A 19,249-nucleotide genomic window follows, 5' to 3' on the forward strand; every position below is an offset into this window, starting at 1 on the left:
TCTGGTCAGGGTCACTGCTGATCTGGAGTTTATCCCACTATACCAGGAACAACAGATGTAAAGCAGAATTAAATCCTGGATGGGAAACCTTGTCCATCTCAGGGCACCATACACACAGATTCAGGAACTCATTTACACCTAGGGGCAATTTACCTTAGCCAGTCCACCCCTCTACAGGATTTTGGACAGTGGGATGAAACTAGATAGATCACACCCAGAAACTCTACACAGATAATAACCCAAGACCTGGTGAGATGCCAACGCTACACTCTGTGCCTAAAATATAGTTCAAAATGAAACAAATATTTGTTAGTGATAGTTGCATTTATTTTAGAGATAAAACATTTACAGAGATGCAAGACACAGGAATAGATATCTAATGCTCTTTATAGACCATGCTCAGCATAATTATTATTTAGTGTCTTTCCTCCAAACAGAAATTACAAAAAATATCCACATAAACACCTGCCTGCTGAAAGTCTTACCATCATAAATAATGCTCAAACGTAGGAGGGCAAAAAAAAAACAACACACAAATCATTTGCAGCAGCAAAATCTACATTTGGTTCCATAAGTTCCATAAGAAAGCAAAAAAGGATGAGTATAACATGATGAAGAACTGTTCTAGAATGTTGAAGTATGGTTGTTATTTCATTTTCCAGTATTATGCTGTGGCATAGTGGGACACATTCTGTATATAATTCATTGTATTAAAATCCAGGCCAAGCTCAATTAATCAGCCTTTTTTTGTCCTACAGCATTCTATGAATTTATAGTGTCTATATCCATTAAATAAATGGTTCAAGAAATGAATTGTCCAGAGGATTTTTATCAAGTGACCTCAGATACACTTTATTATATGGTTCCTGATAGTGTAGTGGTTCTGTTATCTAGGGAAATAAACAAACACTGAAAACTTTAGTGGCACCAATTGGAAATCATTTGATTTGGTTTATAGATTTAAAAATATAAAAATCTTTGCATATTCTCCTAATTTATGAGATCTATGTACCAGTTGGATGACTCAGCTAACCAAAGCCAAAGAATGTCATCTGAGGTGAATGTGAATGCTGATATAGCCTCATGGCTCCAGGGCAGAATGAAAAAAAAAGTAGAATTTAACACCAAACCTTTAACACTTTTGTCCGATTAGCTACAGTTGAGGTGTATGGAAGTGGAAGCAAATAAATTTTATTTCCCCAGACCATTCCTTACAAAAATGCTACATATCTACAAATGCTAATATCAACAAAGAACGAGAAAGAAACGTTAAAGTGGATACTGTCCAAATTTTTGATGTGCAGCTACATTATTGCAAATATGTGCCTACCATTGTGGAAATCGAAGCTCATTGTGGAAACCCACGTGTCTTTTTTTAAAAAAAAAAACATTTAGAATGTAACATGGAATAAAGCCTTTCTCTTTCCATAAAATCAAGGATTTAAATAAAAGGATGTATTATATTACAAGCCCTCACTGAGGGTCACCCTCAAGTTTCTGGGTGACGCACTTGATACGAATATTCTCACGAAGGTTTCGAAGACGAGCACTGCGACTCGTAATTTCCTCCACATATGTTTTGGGGAACCAGCCCCTTTCTCCATCAGACAAACGGATCCCCTCCACCCATCCTGAGAAAAGTGAAAAACAATGAAATATCCAGTGGAAATAGTCGAAATGATCCAATTCATAAATCACAGCGGAATAATATTAAACTAATTAACTAACAAGTGTCTAATAAATATCCAAGTATCCAAATATATTACCATCACTTGTAATGGTTTTAGCTTGAAGGATGTCTGCCTTCTCCAGTGTGAGTTCGTCATGTTCCTGGGCCTGGTAGCTCTTAATGCACTGAACCTGAGACAAATCTGTACAAACATAACACAGATCTTTTAAAATTTTAATTATAATTTTTTTTTTCTCATTTGATGAAGTGTAAAAGTGCCCTTACCCTCATTTTCACTAGTGTGCACTATAGTTGGATCAGGAGGAATCATAGCTGTGATCCATCGTTGTTTGCCACTCCTGTTCAGGAAGGAAAGGATATAAAACCAGCAAGAAAAGCAGGCAGATTCAAAATAACAAACATGCTAAAATATTCAGGATCTAACATGGTTTCTGTTCATTTTATTGAACAAATTTGCCGTTAGTCTTAAAGTCACTTTTTATCTAGTCAGCATGTTGGGATAAGATAGATAGATTAGACATAAACTAAATGGCATCGGAAACTGGAGAAAGAATCTGTAAAGGAATCTGAAAGGCAACTGGGTTCTATGAGAAGATGAGAGTAAAATCAATAGAACTTTAATCAGGCCCTTCAGGATTTCATGATTTTGTGATCACAGAAATTAACGCAAAATCAAACAATATTAGAGAAGCTTAACCTGAAATTTTAATGTGAGAAAGGAAAAAACTTGTAGGTCATTGAAAATGTTCAGTGTAGATTTTAAGATATTTCAATGTATTTGCTCTATTTGAAATTTCGACCTTGAAAATTTAGGTCGAAATTTTCTACATTGTTTTGTTTTGTTTGTTTGCTTGCTTGCTTTGTTTGTTGGTTTTCTAATCACTCATTTGCTTCATTGTTTGTTTGTTTGTTAAATTCTATTCTTATCTACTGAAAAAAATAGAAAGCTTGTGTGAGATTGTAAGATTCTGATATACTATATACAACAAGCAAATAATTCGTTTGGCTCACAGTACTCGAGGCATGAGAAACACTTGGTTGTGAGTTTGATGGAATATAGGCCTTACTCTGTTTGTGACTTGAGCAGGATCTGATATTTGAGCTGCTGGCCTTCACACAGCTGGAGAAGGAATATAAAGCCGGAGATGCCCTGAAGCTTCTGACTCAAGTCCTTCACCTTCAGCTCCCCAATCTTAGCATGCACAAACACCATGAATTTCCATGTGCTACAAGGGAGCAGAAACAACAGCACTGTGTAACCATCCTGATTCAGAAACTATACTGTGTGTGATGGCTAGCTGGTTGCCAGTCAGCACTTTATGAGTGGCTTAGAGAAAATGCTGATTTTGCTAACCGTCCAACTGTAAGGAGGGGAAAAACAGATGTAAACAGAGAAAAAAACAGATGTAAATCTCTTTTACTAACTTTCCCATGCTCTCCCCCACTGCCACGTTTTCATTTTTCACTCACTCTTTTCTTCGGGACAGTAAGAGGCAGTCATTAAACAGGTGCAGATACACTGGCCGTGTAGGCAGTTTAAACTTTGATCCAGATATGCTCATGGTTTGTGTGTCCACTTCTAGCAGCTCGCCATGTTTTACTAACCAACGAGACTGAGAGATGAGAGGGAAAATCTTAAAAGAGAGAGAGAGAGAGACGGAGACAATAATTCAATTTGAACAAGTATCAAAATTACCCATGTCATTTATGATAGTAATATCCTGTAGTACCTTTCCCTCAAAGTTTATTCTCTTGTTGAGATGAATTAGTTCCTCCATCCTCTTCATGGATTGCACACTGGAGTTACATTCTTTTATAATCTGTATCAGCACATGAGGAGAGATTTAGCTGTTTTATCTGTTTTATGAATTATTGCTTTGTCCATATCAGAATGGATTCATGGATACATAGGTTTGTGTGTATAAAAGAGAATTATAACACTTGTACCTTTTTCAGTTCATTAAACGCCTTGGTGGCCGTGTCCTCATCTCGCGAACCAGGCATTGTTCTCTTTAGAATGTTCTGTAACAAGGTTAAATCAGTCCTATGTTTTGGTCTGTAGAAGTGATTTGGTAAAATTGTAAATGGAATATCTACCATTCTGTTAAAATACCCTGGATTTAATAATGAGGAATGATCAATAGTTGGTCAGTGGATATGCTGCCCACCTCGACCAGCATTTTGAGCCGTGTGATCCTTTGAAATGGCAGAATGAGGAATGATGTAAGAGGGAGGCGCTGGCATATTGGGTCCTCCTCCAGACGGGCAAGGATTCCAGGGAACCGAGGATTCTCTTGTCTGCAAAAAAAAAAAAAAAAAAAAGAAAGGGTCACTTCCTGGTTGAATTCCAATTTCAGCATCAGCTAGTGCTCTAGCTAAAGTCTTCTTTTACAGACCAGTAACTTTCTATCCCTCATCAAGTCATTTCACCCAAAGATTAGCTCAAGCTTCATGTCCTGCACAATGACGATGAAACGGATTCCCTACTGGCCCTACTGTATATAAATAAGGTTCAAAGAGTAAAACTGCTTACAGAAGTCGTTGGTACGTCTGCTCCTGGTAGGCCTGGTTAGTAACATAAGGAAGGTAGACCCTCCGTAATGCCGGGCAGTGGTCGAGGACAATGTCACACACATCAAAGCGCAAGATGTCTGCTTCTAACCGGTGCTCAAGATCCTGTAGAAACCTAGTGAAAAAATCAATAGTAAAAATCTTAGGTACCACAGCTACCATGTTTACTTAATTTGTCCTGTCTACATACTTCTCACTGACGTCCTTGACATCAGGCAATTTGGAGAAAAGCCACTGTTTCTCTTGAGCCCCCAAGCATTCATTCAGCTCTGAAGACATCATGAAGTGGTCAACTGCAATGGTCAAGCTGCGTATGTAAGAAGCTTCACTTGTCACCAGCTCAAACTTAGCCTGAAGTGAGAGATAAGGTGGATAGTAGCATGTACCAAGTTAAGTAAAGTCAAGATCAGCTGAGTACATCCCTAGAGTTACCTCTTGCAGTTTGCGCTCCTCATTGCTGAAATTGTCCAGCTGTCCACTGCTGCGCACATCAGGAATGTCCTGCCAGAGGGAGAAGGCAGAGCCCCTTGATGAACGAAAGGAGCTGGAGGGTGAGAGATTGCTGGGGGATGCACTGTCCCCAGCCCGGTCATCTTCCATTCCAGGCTCGGCTCCCTGTTGCCTCTGGATCTCACGATTGATTGCCACATCGCTGTACTCCTGATACAGGACCACTGACACAGAAAAAATATAGGATAAAGGAAATGTGTACTTAAACCTATCACAAATACTTTTTAATGCTCCTTAAGTTCACACTTACAACTAGGCAGAAAACGTGACAGACGTTTAGTACTTCGAAGTGGGGTGTCTGCATCCTCATCAATTGAATCTTTTCTCATACTATGCAGATGAGAATAAAAAACAATTAAATTGAATGATATTATTTTAGTTTGCTGGTTGAGGTACTTAGAAGAATGATGGCTGAGGAGGATGATCACCTGAGCTTGGAGCTTCTTCTGTGCTGTGGCAGAGAGCTGTCAGCAGAGGGCAGTGGTGGTGCAGATCCCACCGGGCTGTGTGCTGCGCTGTCACTTGAGCCTGCTGAAAGGCGCTGCCTGGTGTTGGGTTTGTCTACAAACAAAGAAATTGGTTGAGGGGTGAGTAACATCTATGTGTCAGAATGACAAACCCAGAAAGGGTCTCTGACCATAAGAGAACAGACACATAGATTCTCTGCAATAATAAATGGTTGACAAAGTCTTTCTAAAGGGCCTTAGTTTAGATGGAAGATATAAGAATTTTTGAAAGCACTCACAATCCGATCCAGAGTTTACAGATTGGTGACGATCCCGGGATGCCACACGGGCAGACAGAGACTTTCCCAGCCTTAGGGTGAAAGAGTTTTTCCTTTGCGAAAGCTGTAGGCGTGATATGAGTTCGGAGGCTGAGAATCTTCGGCGTTCATGGTCTGAGGAACGGGATCGGGGTAGGTGCATGGGGTGGGAGTGTACATGAGACAGGGTGCACCCACCTAAGAGGGATGACCCTTGAAGAGGCCCACCATCCCCTAGGTCCACGTCTCCTATCCCTCCCTCACTTGCCATCTCCCTCAATGCTGCATCCTCGGTTAGGGGATCCGAAGCCAGCGGTGATGGGGTGGCAGTGGAAGGTAGAGTGAGTTCTTCATCTAAATCTAACAGAGAGCTGGAGCTCTGGGATGTGGGAACAGTGGATCCCACTAATCCTAACTCTTCCTCTATGAAGGACTCAAAGGATCCAGGGAACAGGTAGTCACAGTCGAGCACCGGACTGTTTAGAGAGTCATCACTTACACTGTCAGGTGAGTACACCCTCATCTTCCGCCCTGTCACATGATAGACAAGGTGCAGTATTTGTAACTAAACAAAATAAGCACTTAATTTTTGGAATTCATAGCATTTACAATTTACCAGTGATGTATGTCTGGAAAAAGTATCTCAAATTATAAGACAGTGGTGTGAAAAAAATGTAGTAGGCCATAACTGTGACTAAAGCATTACACCATTTAACCTACAGTTTCTTTCTAAGACAAGAATGTGAAATTAAATAGCTAAATTATGGTGCTACTTACGTATAGACTTCTCCTTTGAAGATCCCTGTGATGTTCGTCTCTGTAGACGAAACTGATCATGGCTCTGTTGCTCTGAGCTTGCTGAAGAGCAGGGAGAGCTGGGCTGCTGAGAGTCCACAGAGTCCCTGTTCCCGGGCACAAACATTGGTGACAAGGGAAGGAACAGATCTTTGGGCGAACATTGCGGTAAGAGCTTTTCAGAGTCTCTTGTAATTGAGTCCATGCAGGGTGCACTGATGTTATCCTGAACTTTTTCCACATCATGTACATCCGGGCTAAGGTTCACATGGCCTATGCTTGCATGTGTCTCTCCATTTTGGCAGAAGTTTGAAGAAGGTTCTTTATGAGGTGAGCCAGAGAAGCATGGTGAGGAACTGCATCTTCCCAGTGATGATGAGGAACAAAAGCCATTTGTTTTAGGCTGCTGAAGGTCGATGAAGGCTAGTGTCTCTTGTTGGCATACTGCAATGTGCTGGCGCAGGAGAGGCCTGTTCTCCTGGGAGTTGTTCAGAGCCTGGGACTCCGGTGAACCAGGGATCCACATGGCAGAGCTCTCCCCTCGGCAACAGAATGGGTGGAGGTGAGGCTGGAAGTCAGGGAGAGGAGAGAATCCATAGCCAGGGAGCATGGCTTAGATGACACATATGGGAGCTGTGAGGGAAATTTGAAATATAGATAAAGAATCAATCATTATAAGGTCTAATATTTTCAAAACCAGTGATAAAACATCCTGCTAAGTCTTTCCTCAGATTTTCCTATAGATTGAATGGAATGTTCAATGACTGAACGTCTCACCCTTGAGGAAACGGAAACCTTGATGGTTTTTTGGAACGTTCTTCATTTTATAAATGGGGCAAAATTAGGAAAAATCCTCTACATAGACCTCCAGGGAGACATTGAGAAATGTTTTTGGGTGCTAGAGGGAACCTTTCGTTTTTAAGAGTGTATATGAACATCAACCTGCTTTCTCATACACAGAAGAATATTTATCTAGATAATTTCCCCTTGCCAGAGCAGGCTTGGACACACCAAAGCCTATCTCATCCATCTGTCAGTGAACATCCTGGTGTTGCTGGGTAAAGCTAACTTTAGAGCAGACTGTTCTCCTCCCCCTATGCTTGGTTGGGCTCTGTCAGAGCTTCAGCACTGTGTCTTCCTCCTTTAATTAAAGAGTGTGGTTTCTCAGCTCTCAGCCCCTGTACTTATCCCCCTCCCTCTGCTTCTGCCACGTTCATCCCAGACAGTGTTACTAGACCAGCTCACAGCCAAGGGACACCATCCAGAAGTCCACAGTCCAGAGTGCTATTACTGAACAAATTGAAGGGTGTGTCAGAATCATCTCATTATTAGAAGATCTGTTACTCTCTTCTTACCCTTCTTTTTCTCCACAAACATCCCTTGATTTGTACAAACTAGGTCAGTGGAGCTTCTGCACTTATTACCACTTGTGTCTTGGCTGAAGACAACCTGACTATTACTGTATGTGTCACTGTAATTGACCCAAATCTTCCTTGAGACTTTGTTGATCCAAAAAAAAATGCAGATGTTTTTGAAATCATACTGAGAAGAATATTGTGTTATCAGTTCTCATTATTCCAAATTACTATTCATCAGTTGGCCTTTAGGATGTCTTGATGCTCTAAAATAGATGTGTATGTATGATCATTATGTACATAAACAAAATGACTGTTGTGAACTTGGCCTTAAGCTGAAGAGAGAGAGAGAGAGAGAGAGAGAGAGAAAAAGACAGATCTCTGCTCCTACACACAAAGAAACTAGAAGCGCATTTTCTTTCTCTTCTTGTCTCCGGCTTTGTTTCTACCAGGAATGAAATCTTAGTTGCGCTACTCACAGGAACTGAAGCAAAAATACCACTGGGACAAATTTGTCATGACAAGCATAAAATATAGTCCACTTGCTTCAAACACATTCACGGCCAATTAAAAACCCATCTCTACCACCACAGCACACACATTAAGATCACACATACACACAACACAGAGCACATACTACACAAATGGTTACCTGTTCCCTGTGCCAAACAAAGGATCTCTTTATTCTCAGATGGAGAGGGCTGTTAGGTGCACAGGAGATTTGAGAGGGTGTGGGAACAGATTGGGATTGTGCGCACACACACACACAAGCTCTGAGCACAATTTAAAAAGAATGGAGATTTGATCAGTAAACTAAACCCTCTCAACTACACAGATTACTAGAGTACAAAGGTTCCTCATGCCTGCGTACACTTAAGATATGATTTTCCAAAGTTTATTCATTCTTTAATTATTAAACCTCTAGAAAGCTTACAACTACTAAGCTGGCATATAGTGAGATGCAATAAAATGAGATCAAATCTTGCAGAATGTTACAATTTTACATAATGGTTTAATGCTGCCCTTAACCTTCACAGCAAAAAAGAGTTTCATTACACGCAACATTACAGCCCATTAGCTTACACCTTTTCCATACAGCCAGTTTAATTTCATGTGTCATTTACAGTTTTCAATAATAATAAAAAAAGAAAACAACATATAATTTGCCTTTCTCTGAAGGTGTTATTTGCGTGTGTTTCTTTGGTGCTCTCATTTTCCCTGTAATTTCACTAGGCTCCTTTAAGTCACCGTGTCTGCGTGCTAAATGAATAGAGACATGGCAGGCCTTTTATGATGGCTGTGATTAAAGAAGAGAATTTTTCTCTCTAACATGGTGCATAAGCGCACACAGACAGTTAAGGCTGGCGTGATCTCTCAGCTGTGAATGCCGTCGGTTTCTATGCAATTTTCGATAAACTAATGAGTGTTTGCTCATTGTCACGCTGGCACTTAAAACTCTGCATTATCCACAACACTATATAGGGTTTTCATGGGAGACAGTGTACAGCTATGGAGATATGGAAATATAAATTTAATGGTAACACTTTCCATTAATAACACAGTAACTATACAAAAACAAAACCATGAGTTAATAGAATAAATATCTGAATTTTTGTTTTGTTTGTAGTAAATGAAGGATAGTTTTCCCACTTTACTTAAAAGAACAGAATCATACCTTAGCAAATGAAGACATACAGGATATGGTCTAATTGATCTAATATTTACAAAATATAAAAATTAGAAATCAAATCTAATATTATTCAGACATTTTTTAGTTGTTTTTAACACATTTCAAGCTTCAGCTTATTCCATTTGCAGCTAATTTTCTGGAAATGACCTTTCTAGAATTGCATGCTTTCTAATAGGACCTTTTTTCAAGCATGAAATATGATAATAAAATACATTTGTTGTAATCTTATAATAGGAAATATTGGATACGTTCAACTATATTCAAGATATGTTAATTTTCTATGTGTTAGTATTACTCCTATTAATGACTCTTAGGTTCAGAGCTCTCTCTCTGTCTCTCTCTCTGTCTCTCTTTCTCTCTGTTTCTCTGTCTCTCTTTCTCTCTGTTTCTCTGTCTCTCTCTCTCTTTCTCTCTGTTTCTCTGTCTCTCTGTGTCTCTTTCTCTCTCTCTCTAAAATAATGAATCCAATGTTCTGTGTAAGCAAATGACACAGGATCTTTTTAGTAGGTCACACAAGGTTTTTAGGTCCATACCCCTTGGGGTAAAAACACAGCTGTTGGGAAATCAATCAGGAAACTTACTGTAATTTTCAAATCTGTAAGACATCAATGAATAATGTAAACCTCTAATGGTAAGTCGAAAATAAAGAATAATTGAACAGTGTGATAGTTGTTATAGTTGAAAGCCAAGCTTCCTGTGAAATATGTTGTGTAGGTTTGGACAGTCAAAGCAAAAGAATAATTAATTAAACACAGTTTACCTTCCATATACGGTTCTGTATGAATCAAGCCGAACCATCTGACCCATTATGCAAGCTAATACCGTTGTATAATTGGTAAGTGAACCTAAACTAGGTTAAATTGGTTAATCAGAATATTTTGTTTAGTCTTTTCTTCACAAGTTGGTCTCCAAGTCTATTCTGTAACTTCAGGCTAGTTTTAGGCCACCTATGATGTTTTAGTGTGGCTCTTCCCGGTCATCAATATACTAGTATCTCTATATTCTATATATATTATGTTGTTTGAAGGTAATTGCTGAGAGAATCATAATTCCTTAGCATGTTTATTCATTAGTAATGAAAATTGCACTGCATTGTTTATTTCAAATAGTTCAATCGTTCATAATTTGCTCTTGTATAGTTAGTGGGTTAAGAAACCTGACTGTATGGTATAAGTGTTCCCAACTTCATTTATATTTAGTCTATAAAGCACATACAGAGGCTAAGAAAGAAAGAGGAAAATGAATAAATCTTCTATTTACAAACTAAAATGGGCACATAAACCACTTCCAGGACTTTAATCCTTGGTTAAATCTCCAAACTTCCTGCCTCGTATTTTGCTCTTTTTAAGGGATTTTCCCTCATCATGAGTGTCTCTTTGAGTTGCAGGGTCTAACAGTGTGGTGACACAGGCTTCTGTTTGTGTGTTATATTGCAGAGGCCCAAGCTCACACAGCTTCTCTAATTGGCCAGGGTCTGGTTGGTCAATGAGCTCGAAGCAATCTTCTCCACTTGCACAGATGAGCTGTCTCTACACACATTTCAGCAAGACAAGTGACAGGACGATTAAAGTTGTGTAGTTTCTCTTGCAAAAATGAGTAAATGATTATTATTTTATGGTAGTTACTAAATAATTCATAGTGGTTAATGAATAATACTGTATGTTTGGATATTAAGGGGTTAATATTTTTCAGGCTTGGGCTGGATCGATATTTTCAGGTCAGGAGAAATTATTTCCACAAAAGCTAATACTTAATGGTGAATACAATTGGAATTCCTGGTCCAAGGTTAATAAGCAACTCTACTGAATGTACTCCTAATGTGACTAGCATATGTCTAATCATAAGAAAAGTATTTTTCCAGCTAAATAAAGAACCACCTTTATCTATGATAAGAGTAGAGAAGTGTATTTTAGTATCTGCAGGTATAGACTTTACCTCTGACAGGGTGAGCAGGAGCAGCTGGGAGTTTAGTTCGCCATGTTTACATTTTGGAGGGGGTCAGAATCCCCCCTAGTGCCCGAGGCCTTCCTCTACTTATTCAACCATGACAGTCACAGAATTCCTGGCTTAACCTCTTATAAAGCATCACCCTCACACAACCCTGTAACACTTGAGAGATGGTGAGAGACAGATTCTGCCCAAAGGAGACAGTCCGGTTATTGAAACATGCCTTGGTGTTCCCATGTCCATGCCAGCCACTTTCGACGATTGCTGACCCAATGACCTCATCATAAAACAAACTCAGACGGTCCTCTGGGCCACAATGGCACGGAAACACAAAGACTGCTGTGGTTGCTTTCTTTGAAAAATGCATCCCTGTGCTGGGAATTCCCTGTCAGATTAGACTGGGTTTTTACACAGGACACACACAAAGCATGTGAAAAAACTAATTAACAAATGAACAGGTAAATAGTTTAGTGAATATAAATATGACCTAAGGCATGTGTGGGCATTGTTTTTCTACTTCACTGCTTTGACTATGTTTAGTTTGGCATCTTCAGTACCCGGGATAGGAATGCTGCACTGCACACGGCACAATCCCACATTTCAGACCATATGGGAAGTCAAAACAGACAACTTCTGCTCAAATGTTCTTGGAAATTTGATCCATGCCATGATAATGTTCTAATGTAATAAAAACATCTTTGCAGTGACATTGTGACCAAAGACAACGTGTCAGAAATGTTTTAAGTAAAATCTCAGTGTGAGCACTGCTACAAGATTTATGGAGGATGACACAAAACTTGGAAATTATGGGATGGCAACAAATACAGTAGGGGCAATGGCAACATTTTACTATATCCTTCTTACCTTAGGTTTCAAGAATGCAATACCATTTTTATGTTCAAATCCGGATCAATCTGGTTGATAATATAATTGTTAAGTAGAAGTACTTCTTGGGATCGTCTCATACAGTGTGATAAGTACTAATCTTGAAAAGCCACTAAGTCTAAAACTGTGGCTTTAGTTTATGTAAACAGCAACAGAGCTAAGCTTCAGTAATATAATTCGATGGAAATGTTCATTCTTTTTAAAACAACCTTGCTGAAATCTGTTTAAATGATCTATGTGATAAATCATGATGACAAACAACGCCTATTCTAGCAATACCAATACCCTCAACCTCCAAAAACACATAGAGATGATGTGTATGTGCCATAAAAAATAAACAAAAACACTTTATTTTTTTGATGATTAATACCTGAACATGGTGAGGAGTACAGACAATTTTTTTTAGCTGTTTTAATGATAGAAAGTGGGGGGAAAAAATCATTGTTATGGCCCCCCAAATTTTTGGAGGACAGAAAGAGTGTCGTAAATGATGTTCAATAATAAATGTAAATTCTGGAGCGACAAATTTGAGACATATTTTTCTATAAATATTGTGACATGAATAATAATTTTTAAAAAACACAGAAAAATATGGTCTTAACATCCTATGGTAAAGTTCCTGATTTATTTTTATTTTATTTTTTTTTTTCTGTTTGATTGTAAGTACAATTTTTTTAGTCAGTGATGCCTCAATATTTAAGCAGCTCAGATTATCAGTTTTGTTTCTCCTAAAGCATACAGCTGCATAGATATCGAATAAGCCTAATTAATTCAAACATGTTCATACAGCAAGCCTTTAATTAACCTAAGGTGATTTTATAAACACTGTAGTTAAACTAAGGTATTTGGTGAATCCAGGTGGTCTGAACACTATGGTCCCAAACGTCTTTAATTGGCACCTATACGTTTTTATTTTTTTACTACTTCACTTAATTTATTTCCTTCTAATTGCATTATTGGCATCTTTACTGTAGATGAGAGCTTTTGAAGCTTCCTGCAGATGTTCACTAGATTAAGGCTGCTCAAAGAAAGCCAAAGTTGTGATAAAGTGAGATAATGACCCACATGATGAATTCATTTGTACTGTGTCCTTTATTTATGAGTATTATTATTATTACCAACTCTGCTAGCGAGCTGAGCCAAAAAATTTTCCCTGCTCCTGCAGGTAATTATCAGGACAGAGGCAGGTAAGAACATGCCACACACGGCTATTTGTTTTGAAATGTGATCAGCTTGTTGGAACCACCTTGAGATTGACCATCCCATAAGCTCTTCTTTAGAAGTGTGTCTACATTCAGTAAAGATGATCCAAGAGTTAAGATAAGTGCACACATGTTTCGGAGTGAAACAGGAACTATGTGACAACTATGACCTATTCTATACGTTCTGTGTTGGTAACAATGTTTGTCGTTAAAAAAAACAAAATAGTGTCTCCTTGGCTTTTCGTGTTTAAACAAGGACCAGTGCGTGACACTTGCAGGTCTTTCAAAAGCCTCTTGAAAGCCGACTATACAATAACGGCTTTGCTGAGCTAGCTGCGTGTTCTCTGTGCAGAGTCATTCCCGAGGTAAGTGCCTGAGCGAGGTTTGCACGGTATCATATTAGATGTGATGGGACTTGGCCAAATGGGAGCCTGAAACAGCCTGCAGGCTGCAGAGCTAGACAGGTGTGAGCCAGGGATGGGCCTTTTACACATACCTGCAGGCTTATTGAGGATCGCTTTTCAAAGACAAACCCACACACATAGACACATGAACAAAAAACTCACAAGAAATTCACTTAAATAGTGGTCAGTACAGGGATGGAACAGAAAATGCCGGTTTTTCATCCTGCCACATCCTGTGTGTGTGTGTGTGAAAGAAACACATCAGTTGCAGCAATGGAGCATGAGATTGGATGCATGTGGTTTAATGAGAGGTTGAATAGCAAGAAATGAGGAGCAAGCTCGTGCTTTATAATCTATACATATTGAAAATCTGGGTCGAGGCAACTTTTTTTTTGCATGAGCAGTCCTGCCAAGCCTCAAGAGGAATAATGTTTAGTCGCACAGAAGAGAAGTGGGTTAGGATTTGTTAAGAGGCATACATCTTTACAGTTGTTTATACACAATTCTTCCATTTTTCCTCAAAAACCCAAACATAGTCAATAATACACGTAGATTTTATTTACTTCATCGAACTCAAAACCATAATCCTCCAAGCAGGAAAATCGACTCGAGATGAGAGCACTAGCCAAAGTACTAATTTGGGGAGGGGGAGGGGCTTCTCAGAAGTGTCTGTTATCGATATCAGTTATCAGTGTCAAAATCAGAGAGATCGAAACTCCTACGCAATTGTCAATCGTTCCAGATACATGTTGCTAGGCTTGTCTGACTTTCTATTAGGAAAAATGTTGTTTAGGCATATTTTTAATGATGCATGAATCTTGGCACATCTGCAGAACAATGGAGACAGAAAGACAGTTATAGTAAGAAATTAAGTTCATTTCCATGACCAGTCTCCGAAACCTCGAAACCCCCTCCCCACCCCTGCTCCCAACAAAGGTCTCAGACATGCAGACACTTTCTGCATTCCCCAAATAACTAAGCTCTTGTCATTCCACTCAAATTGCCCAGCAAGCTGCGGTGGGAGATGAACACAGAGCCTTGTGTGCCTCAGCTCATGCAACAGAACAACAGACTCCGTTTTGTGTGGCTACATCCTGGTCGCTGGTGCCACAGCAACTCGCCCCAGGTGAGGCTTCAGAAGGTCAAACCCTCCAAACCCCCACGGCCCTGCTCCTCTTCCTTCACCATCTACTCATTCTGCAGGTGAGCTCTGGCAGCCTGTGTGTGCTATTAACAATAAGCCTGGCAAACAGAGTTGAGTGAAATGGCATTAGCAACAAAGCCAGATACCCCTGAGGGCCTCTTTCAGCCTCTGTAGCCCCGCTGACCCAAAAATCATGGACTGACAGAGGGGGAGGGAAGAAGGGTGGAGGCTCCATAAGAAAGCCACAGCGTCCTTTTTAAGCAAATCTGAAGCCCAAGTACATGTAGGTGCAGATCCAGAGCTGGGTTGCTTCCTCTGACTGACAGGTGATGGGGCAGGTGCTCCAAAGTGAGTCCACAAGGGGAGGAGATGAAGGAAGAGGAGGGAGGAGATGGAGGGAGAGGGGGAGAACAGGGAGGCATATTAAACTGTAAATCAGACGGGACTTGCCAAGCAGACATGCTGCATTAAAAGCAAATTCCTCCAGTCATAATAACTGCCACAGGATATGCAGTGACTCAGGGTGGAGATACAAAATTAAACCAAATAGTTAAGCCAAGAATGAATGTAAATCGATCAGTCTGAAGTTTACTTCTCTACTTCTTCACTGGAAATTTAATGGAAGAAGTAACTGGTCTATGTCACTAAAAGTGATTTGGGGTGATCCTGATCATGACTGTAAATCAAGTTTAGCAGCTTATTTAGCTTCTTAGCTTTGCACTACAGCTATGGGCTTAAAATAGTAGCTAACAACGTCTATGTCAGCCTAAGAGGCGTTAACTGGATCGATCTGCCGTCAATCAGTCAGACTTAGTGTCTGAAGTTTGCTTATTTAGTTCTGTACTGGAGCTATAAGGCTAAAATACTGTTAATTTCTATACTTAACTTCTATACTTAATTTCTGTACTAAAGTAAATAAGTAAAGTAAAGGAAGTCACTCAAAAAGTGAGTGATTTGGAGTAATTAGCAAGATTTAGATTTGGTTTGATGTTAATGTTAATTCTGGCTAACGGTTTCAGACTAGCAGAAGAGTTCTAAATGTTGCAATTCTTTTATGAAATATTTTAACAAGTTGCTAAAACATTTGATCAGAATATTGCCTTATATTTTGTATTCAAGCATTTGAGAAAAAAAAAATCACTGAGATGCCTAGGGTTATTACATGACAACTCTAAATATTGAATATTGTCAATTATTTATGTTCATTTTTTTGTGGAATACATTAATAAACTTTGGGATGTAGCCAGCAAGAAATAAATGTCTGTATCACCCACCCTTAAAAGTCTTAGCTGTTCAATTAAATACATTTTGGCTGAACTACACCTTTAAGTTAATGAAGGGCTACATTATGGTATGCTTTGCGTGTTAACAAAGTCATGTCTGAGCTTCATGCTTTTGGGAAGACACCTGTCCATTATGCACGGTTGTCTTCCCACATTTGCTCCTGAGATGTAATGAGTTGGGTTTGAAGAGGACATTACTGTATGCCAGACAAACACATGGGAGAGTGAGTAAACGGTGTAAGACGCTGAGTCTGCTATGAGTCACAAACACAAACACAAACTGGCAGAGCTGGGCACAACAAGGTTGTGACAGACATTCCTTTAGTCTGGCCTCCCTCACAGTTTCTATAAAACATTTTATATTAAAGAAGAAAGTAAGCACACCCTTAGGGATCCATCCGCAGAAAGTTGCCTTCTTGTTCCTTAACACCGGTCCAGGTCGCATAATGAGATCATCTCAGATGACCTCTTTATAGGCGGTTTTATCTGTCTGCAGGGTTCTAATGATGGGGCGGTTTGAAAGATGGGTTCATTACACAATTCGTCTGTTTTACATGGCCTATCTCGCCTGGGAGCCCGAAAGGCACCTGATATCTTTCCATTCAGCAGGGACACAAACAGAGGTGCTGATACAGCCAGAAATGCAACTGAGATCTCTCTTACAGTGGCTATGATATGACAAAGCAGTAATCCAGACAAAGAATATGACTTTATTGTGACCTGATACTGTTTGTGTCATACTACTTCCTGTCCTCTCCTGAACATAAGCCAGAAATGATTTATCTCCAAGCTGAAGTCAAACGGCATTAAGCTGCACTCAAGGATTATTAACGGAGTTGAAGTGTCACAGTTTTCACATAGCTGTAATTTACAGTGCGTCACTCGAAAATGCTCGTTCAGCCTCCAGCAGCGGGAGCAGCACCTAAACCTTTTCCTTCAGGTCACTACAATCATCCACTCAACATAAGCGCGTGGACAAAAACAGACCTGAAAGTAAACACGTCTCTCAATCCATCAGACAGATCTGACAGAGCTCAGCTCAGCCCTTTGCAGATCTTCAAAATGTACTAGTTCCTACAGACACAAGCTCTCTGAGATCAGTCATCAAACAATAGTTACACACTTCAGCTTAAACTGTAACCGAGAACAGGCATCTAAAACAAAAATAGCAAAAATAATAAAGCAAAGACAACCCGTAGACATGTCTTCCTTTAAGTCAGTGGACACAAAGAGCAAGTTCAAGACTCTTCCGCCACGCAGCTATGTTCAGTTCTTTTTACAGCTCTCCTTTTTTGTGTGTCCTGGACATGCACTCACCTGCCCTCCACTGCTCCAGCTGCACACCCGCTGTTCCAGCTCTGCTCAGCACTCCACATCACACATAGCCAACACATCATTAGCTATGCAAACACAACAAGCTTACAAGCTGTCTTGTTGGCGTCTGATTGCGTGAGCTGAAGGGCTGAATTGCAGTGTCTCTGCTTGCTATCCAAGCTACTCAAACTGGACCTTAGCCCAAGCCTTGAGGGTAATAAGCAAAGGTAATAACCTTAACCTGGAATAATTTAGAGATGTCTAAAGGGTCTAAAACTGAACTAACACCACTGGATGAACATGATAAGAGTATGATATTAACATATTCATTAATAATCACAGAACAATCATACAATATGGAAAACAAACTGCTGGAAGTGTTTTACTGACTGATGTAAAGAGTTTACCTGAAAGCCGTCAGTAACTCCTGGAATGGACTTTGGCCACCGACAGCATGCAAATCCAGCCCATTGAAGTATCCGGTTGAAGCACAGTGGTGTCCATGACTGCCTCGTGTTCTCAGTGTGCTCTTTTTTCCCTCCTCTGCCACACACTACTACCGTCCTCCATATACACACAACAGACGCTGGAAGCGAGTCAAGATCCTTGGTTCAAAATTCCCAACCTCTGCTCTGCAGCTCAGCAGCACATATGGAAAGCTATAAAACATGGAAAACACAACTGCTGCCTGTTCAATCTAGTTAAAATGCAAAGCCTTCTTCCAGCTTTCTTCCCTCGATTTGCTCCTAGCTCCCTCTCTCCCTCTCGAAAAAACCAAAAACAATTCAGGGAGAAAGAAGATTAGTCCTTGAGTTGCTGGATTCCTTTTCTCTCAGTCAGAGGGAGAGAGGAGTGAGTTGTCGTTGTGTTTAGGGAGAATCTTCCTGGTCTGTGTGTGTGTGTGTGTGTATGTGTGTGTGTGTGTGGGTCTGGATTCCTGTGTGTCAACAGTAGTGCTTTGCAAGTGGATAGCAGGCAGGTAGGGGGAGAAAGAGAGCGAGCGAGAGAGAGAGGGAGAAAGAAGAGTAGAATAGAGGAGATGAGTATGCATGCATGCGTTCAAGCGTGTATGAGTGTGCGTGTATGTGTGTGTGTGTGTGCATGCGTGTGTGTATAATTAAGTAAGTATCACTTGAGAGAAAGCGGGGTAGCTGAGAAGGCATGCTCAAACTCAAATCTCCTGATCTTAACTCTCTCAGTCCCACAATTACTGCATCATATTTACACAAACACAAGTACACAAAATTACTCCATTATAAAAAACCTGTAAACAAGAACAGCAAGGTCACCAAGCTGTGTCTCCATCCGAATACATCCACAATCAAACATCAGGAACTTGTCTAGTTTGTAGACCCTTGTAAGTGTGTTGTGGGTTTTTTTTTTACAGCTATGCCACTTTATATTGGAAGTACCAAATATCTGTTTATAGAGTATTCAAATCAACAAGCGTGCATCTTTTGTGTCTTTGTTTAGCTCCAGTTTGTGCATCGTGATGGCCGCTGTCCACGTTGCATACTTCAGAGCTTCAACATGTACTAACGCACTCTTCCTTCAGGCTGAACAGCACAAGAACGCACTGCAATCGCAACAATCAAAACGAAGCCTCAGCAGGAACAGGCAGAGATAGAGATAGATAGATAGAGAGAGAGAGAGTGTCAAAGAGCCTTGGGCCATGTAAATTCTTTTTACTTTTACT

At 40.0% G+C, this 19,249-nt stretch overlaps 1 protein-coding gene across 1 annotated transcript; it reads right to left on the reverse strand.

Annotated features, from left to right (window-relative positions):
- Window positions 1-311: 311 nt before the first annotated feature.
- On the reverse strand, window positions 312-18,589 carry arhgef19 (Rho guanine nucleotide exchange factor (GEF) 19). The gene is made up of 16 exons (XM_058409695.1): window positions 17,961-18,589; window positions 6,312-6,962; window positions 5,517-6,065; window positions 5,200-5,332; window positions 5,022-5,101; window positions 4,694-4,935; window positions 4,452-4,612; window positions 4,224-4,376; window positions 3,859-3,988; window positions 3,638-3,712; window positions 3,421-3,510; window positions 3,161-3,324; window positions 2,758-2,916; window positions 1,955-2,028; window positions 1,767-1,871; window positions 312-1,631 (listed from the first exon to the last, which is right to left on the reverse strand). The coding sequence occupies exons 2-16, from the start codon at window positions 6,937-6,939 to the stop codon at window positions 1,474-1,476; spliced, it is 2,901 nt and encodes a 966-aa protein (XP_058265678.1). The 5' UTR covers window positions 6,940-6,962; window positions 17,961-18,589; the 3' UTR covers window positions 312-1,473.
- Window positions 18,590-19,249: the final 660 nt, after the last annotated feature.

The sequence above is a fragment of the Hemibagrus wyckioides genome, linkage group LG15, assembly GCF_019097595.1.
Source record: "Hemibagrus wyckioides isolate EC202008001 linkage group LG15, SWU_Hwy_1.0, whole genome shotgun sequence".
Taxonomy (NCBI): Eukaryota; Metazoa; Chordata; class Actinopteri; order Siluriformes; family Bagridae; genus Hemibagrus; species Hemibagrus wyckioides.

What these genes read in the sequence shown, in the direction of transcription:
- arhgef19 (XM_058409695.1), bottom strand. Translation starts at nt 6,939, where the DNA reads ATGCTCCCTGGCTATGGATTCTCTCCTCTCCCTGACTTCCAGCCTCAC. An exon ending in CAGACGTACCAACGACTTCT is followed by an intron (nt 3,989 to 4,223) that starts GTAAGCAGTTTT and finishes TTTTTTTTGCAG; the next exon opens with ACAAGAGAATCCTCGGTTCC. An exon ending in TTACTGTCCCGAAGAAAAGA is followed by an intron (nt 2,917 to 3,160) that starts GTGAGTGAAAAA and finishes GCTCCCTTGTAG; the next exon opens with CACATGGAAATTCATGGTGT.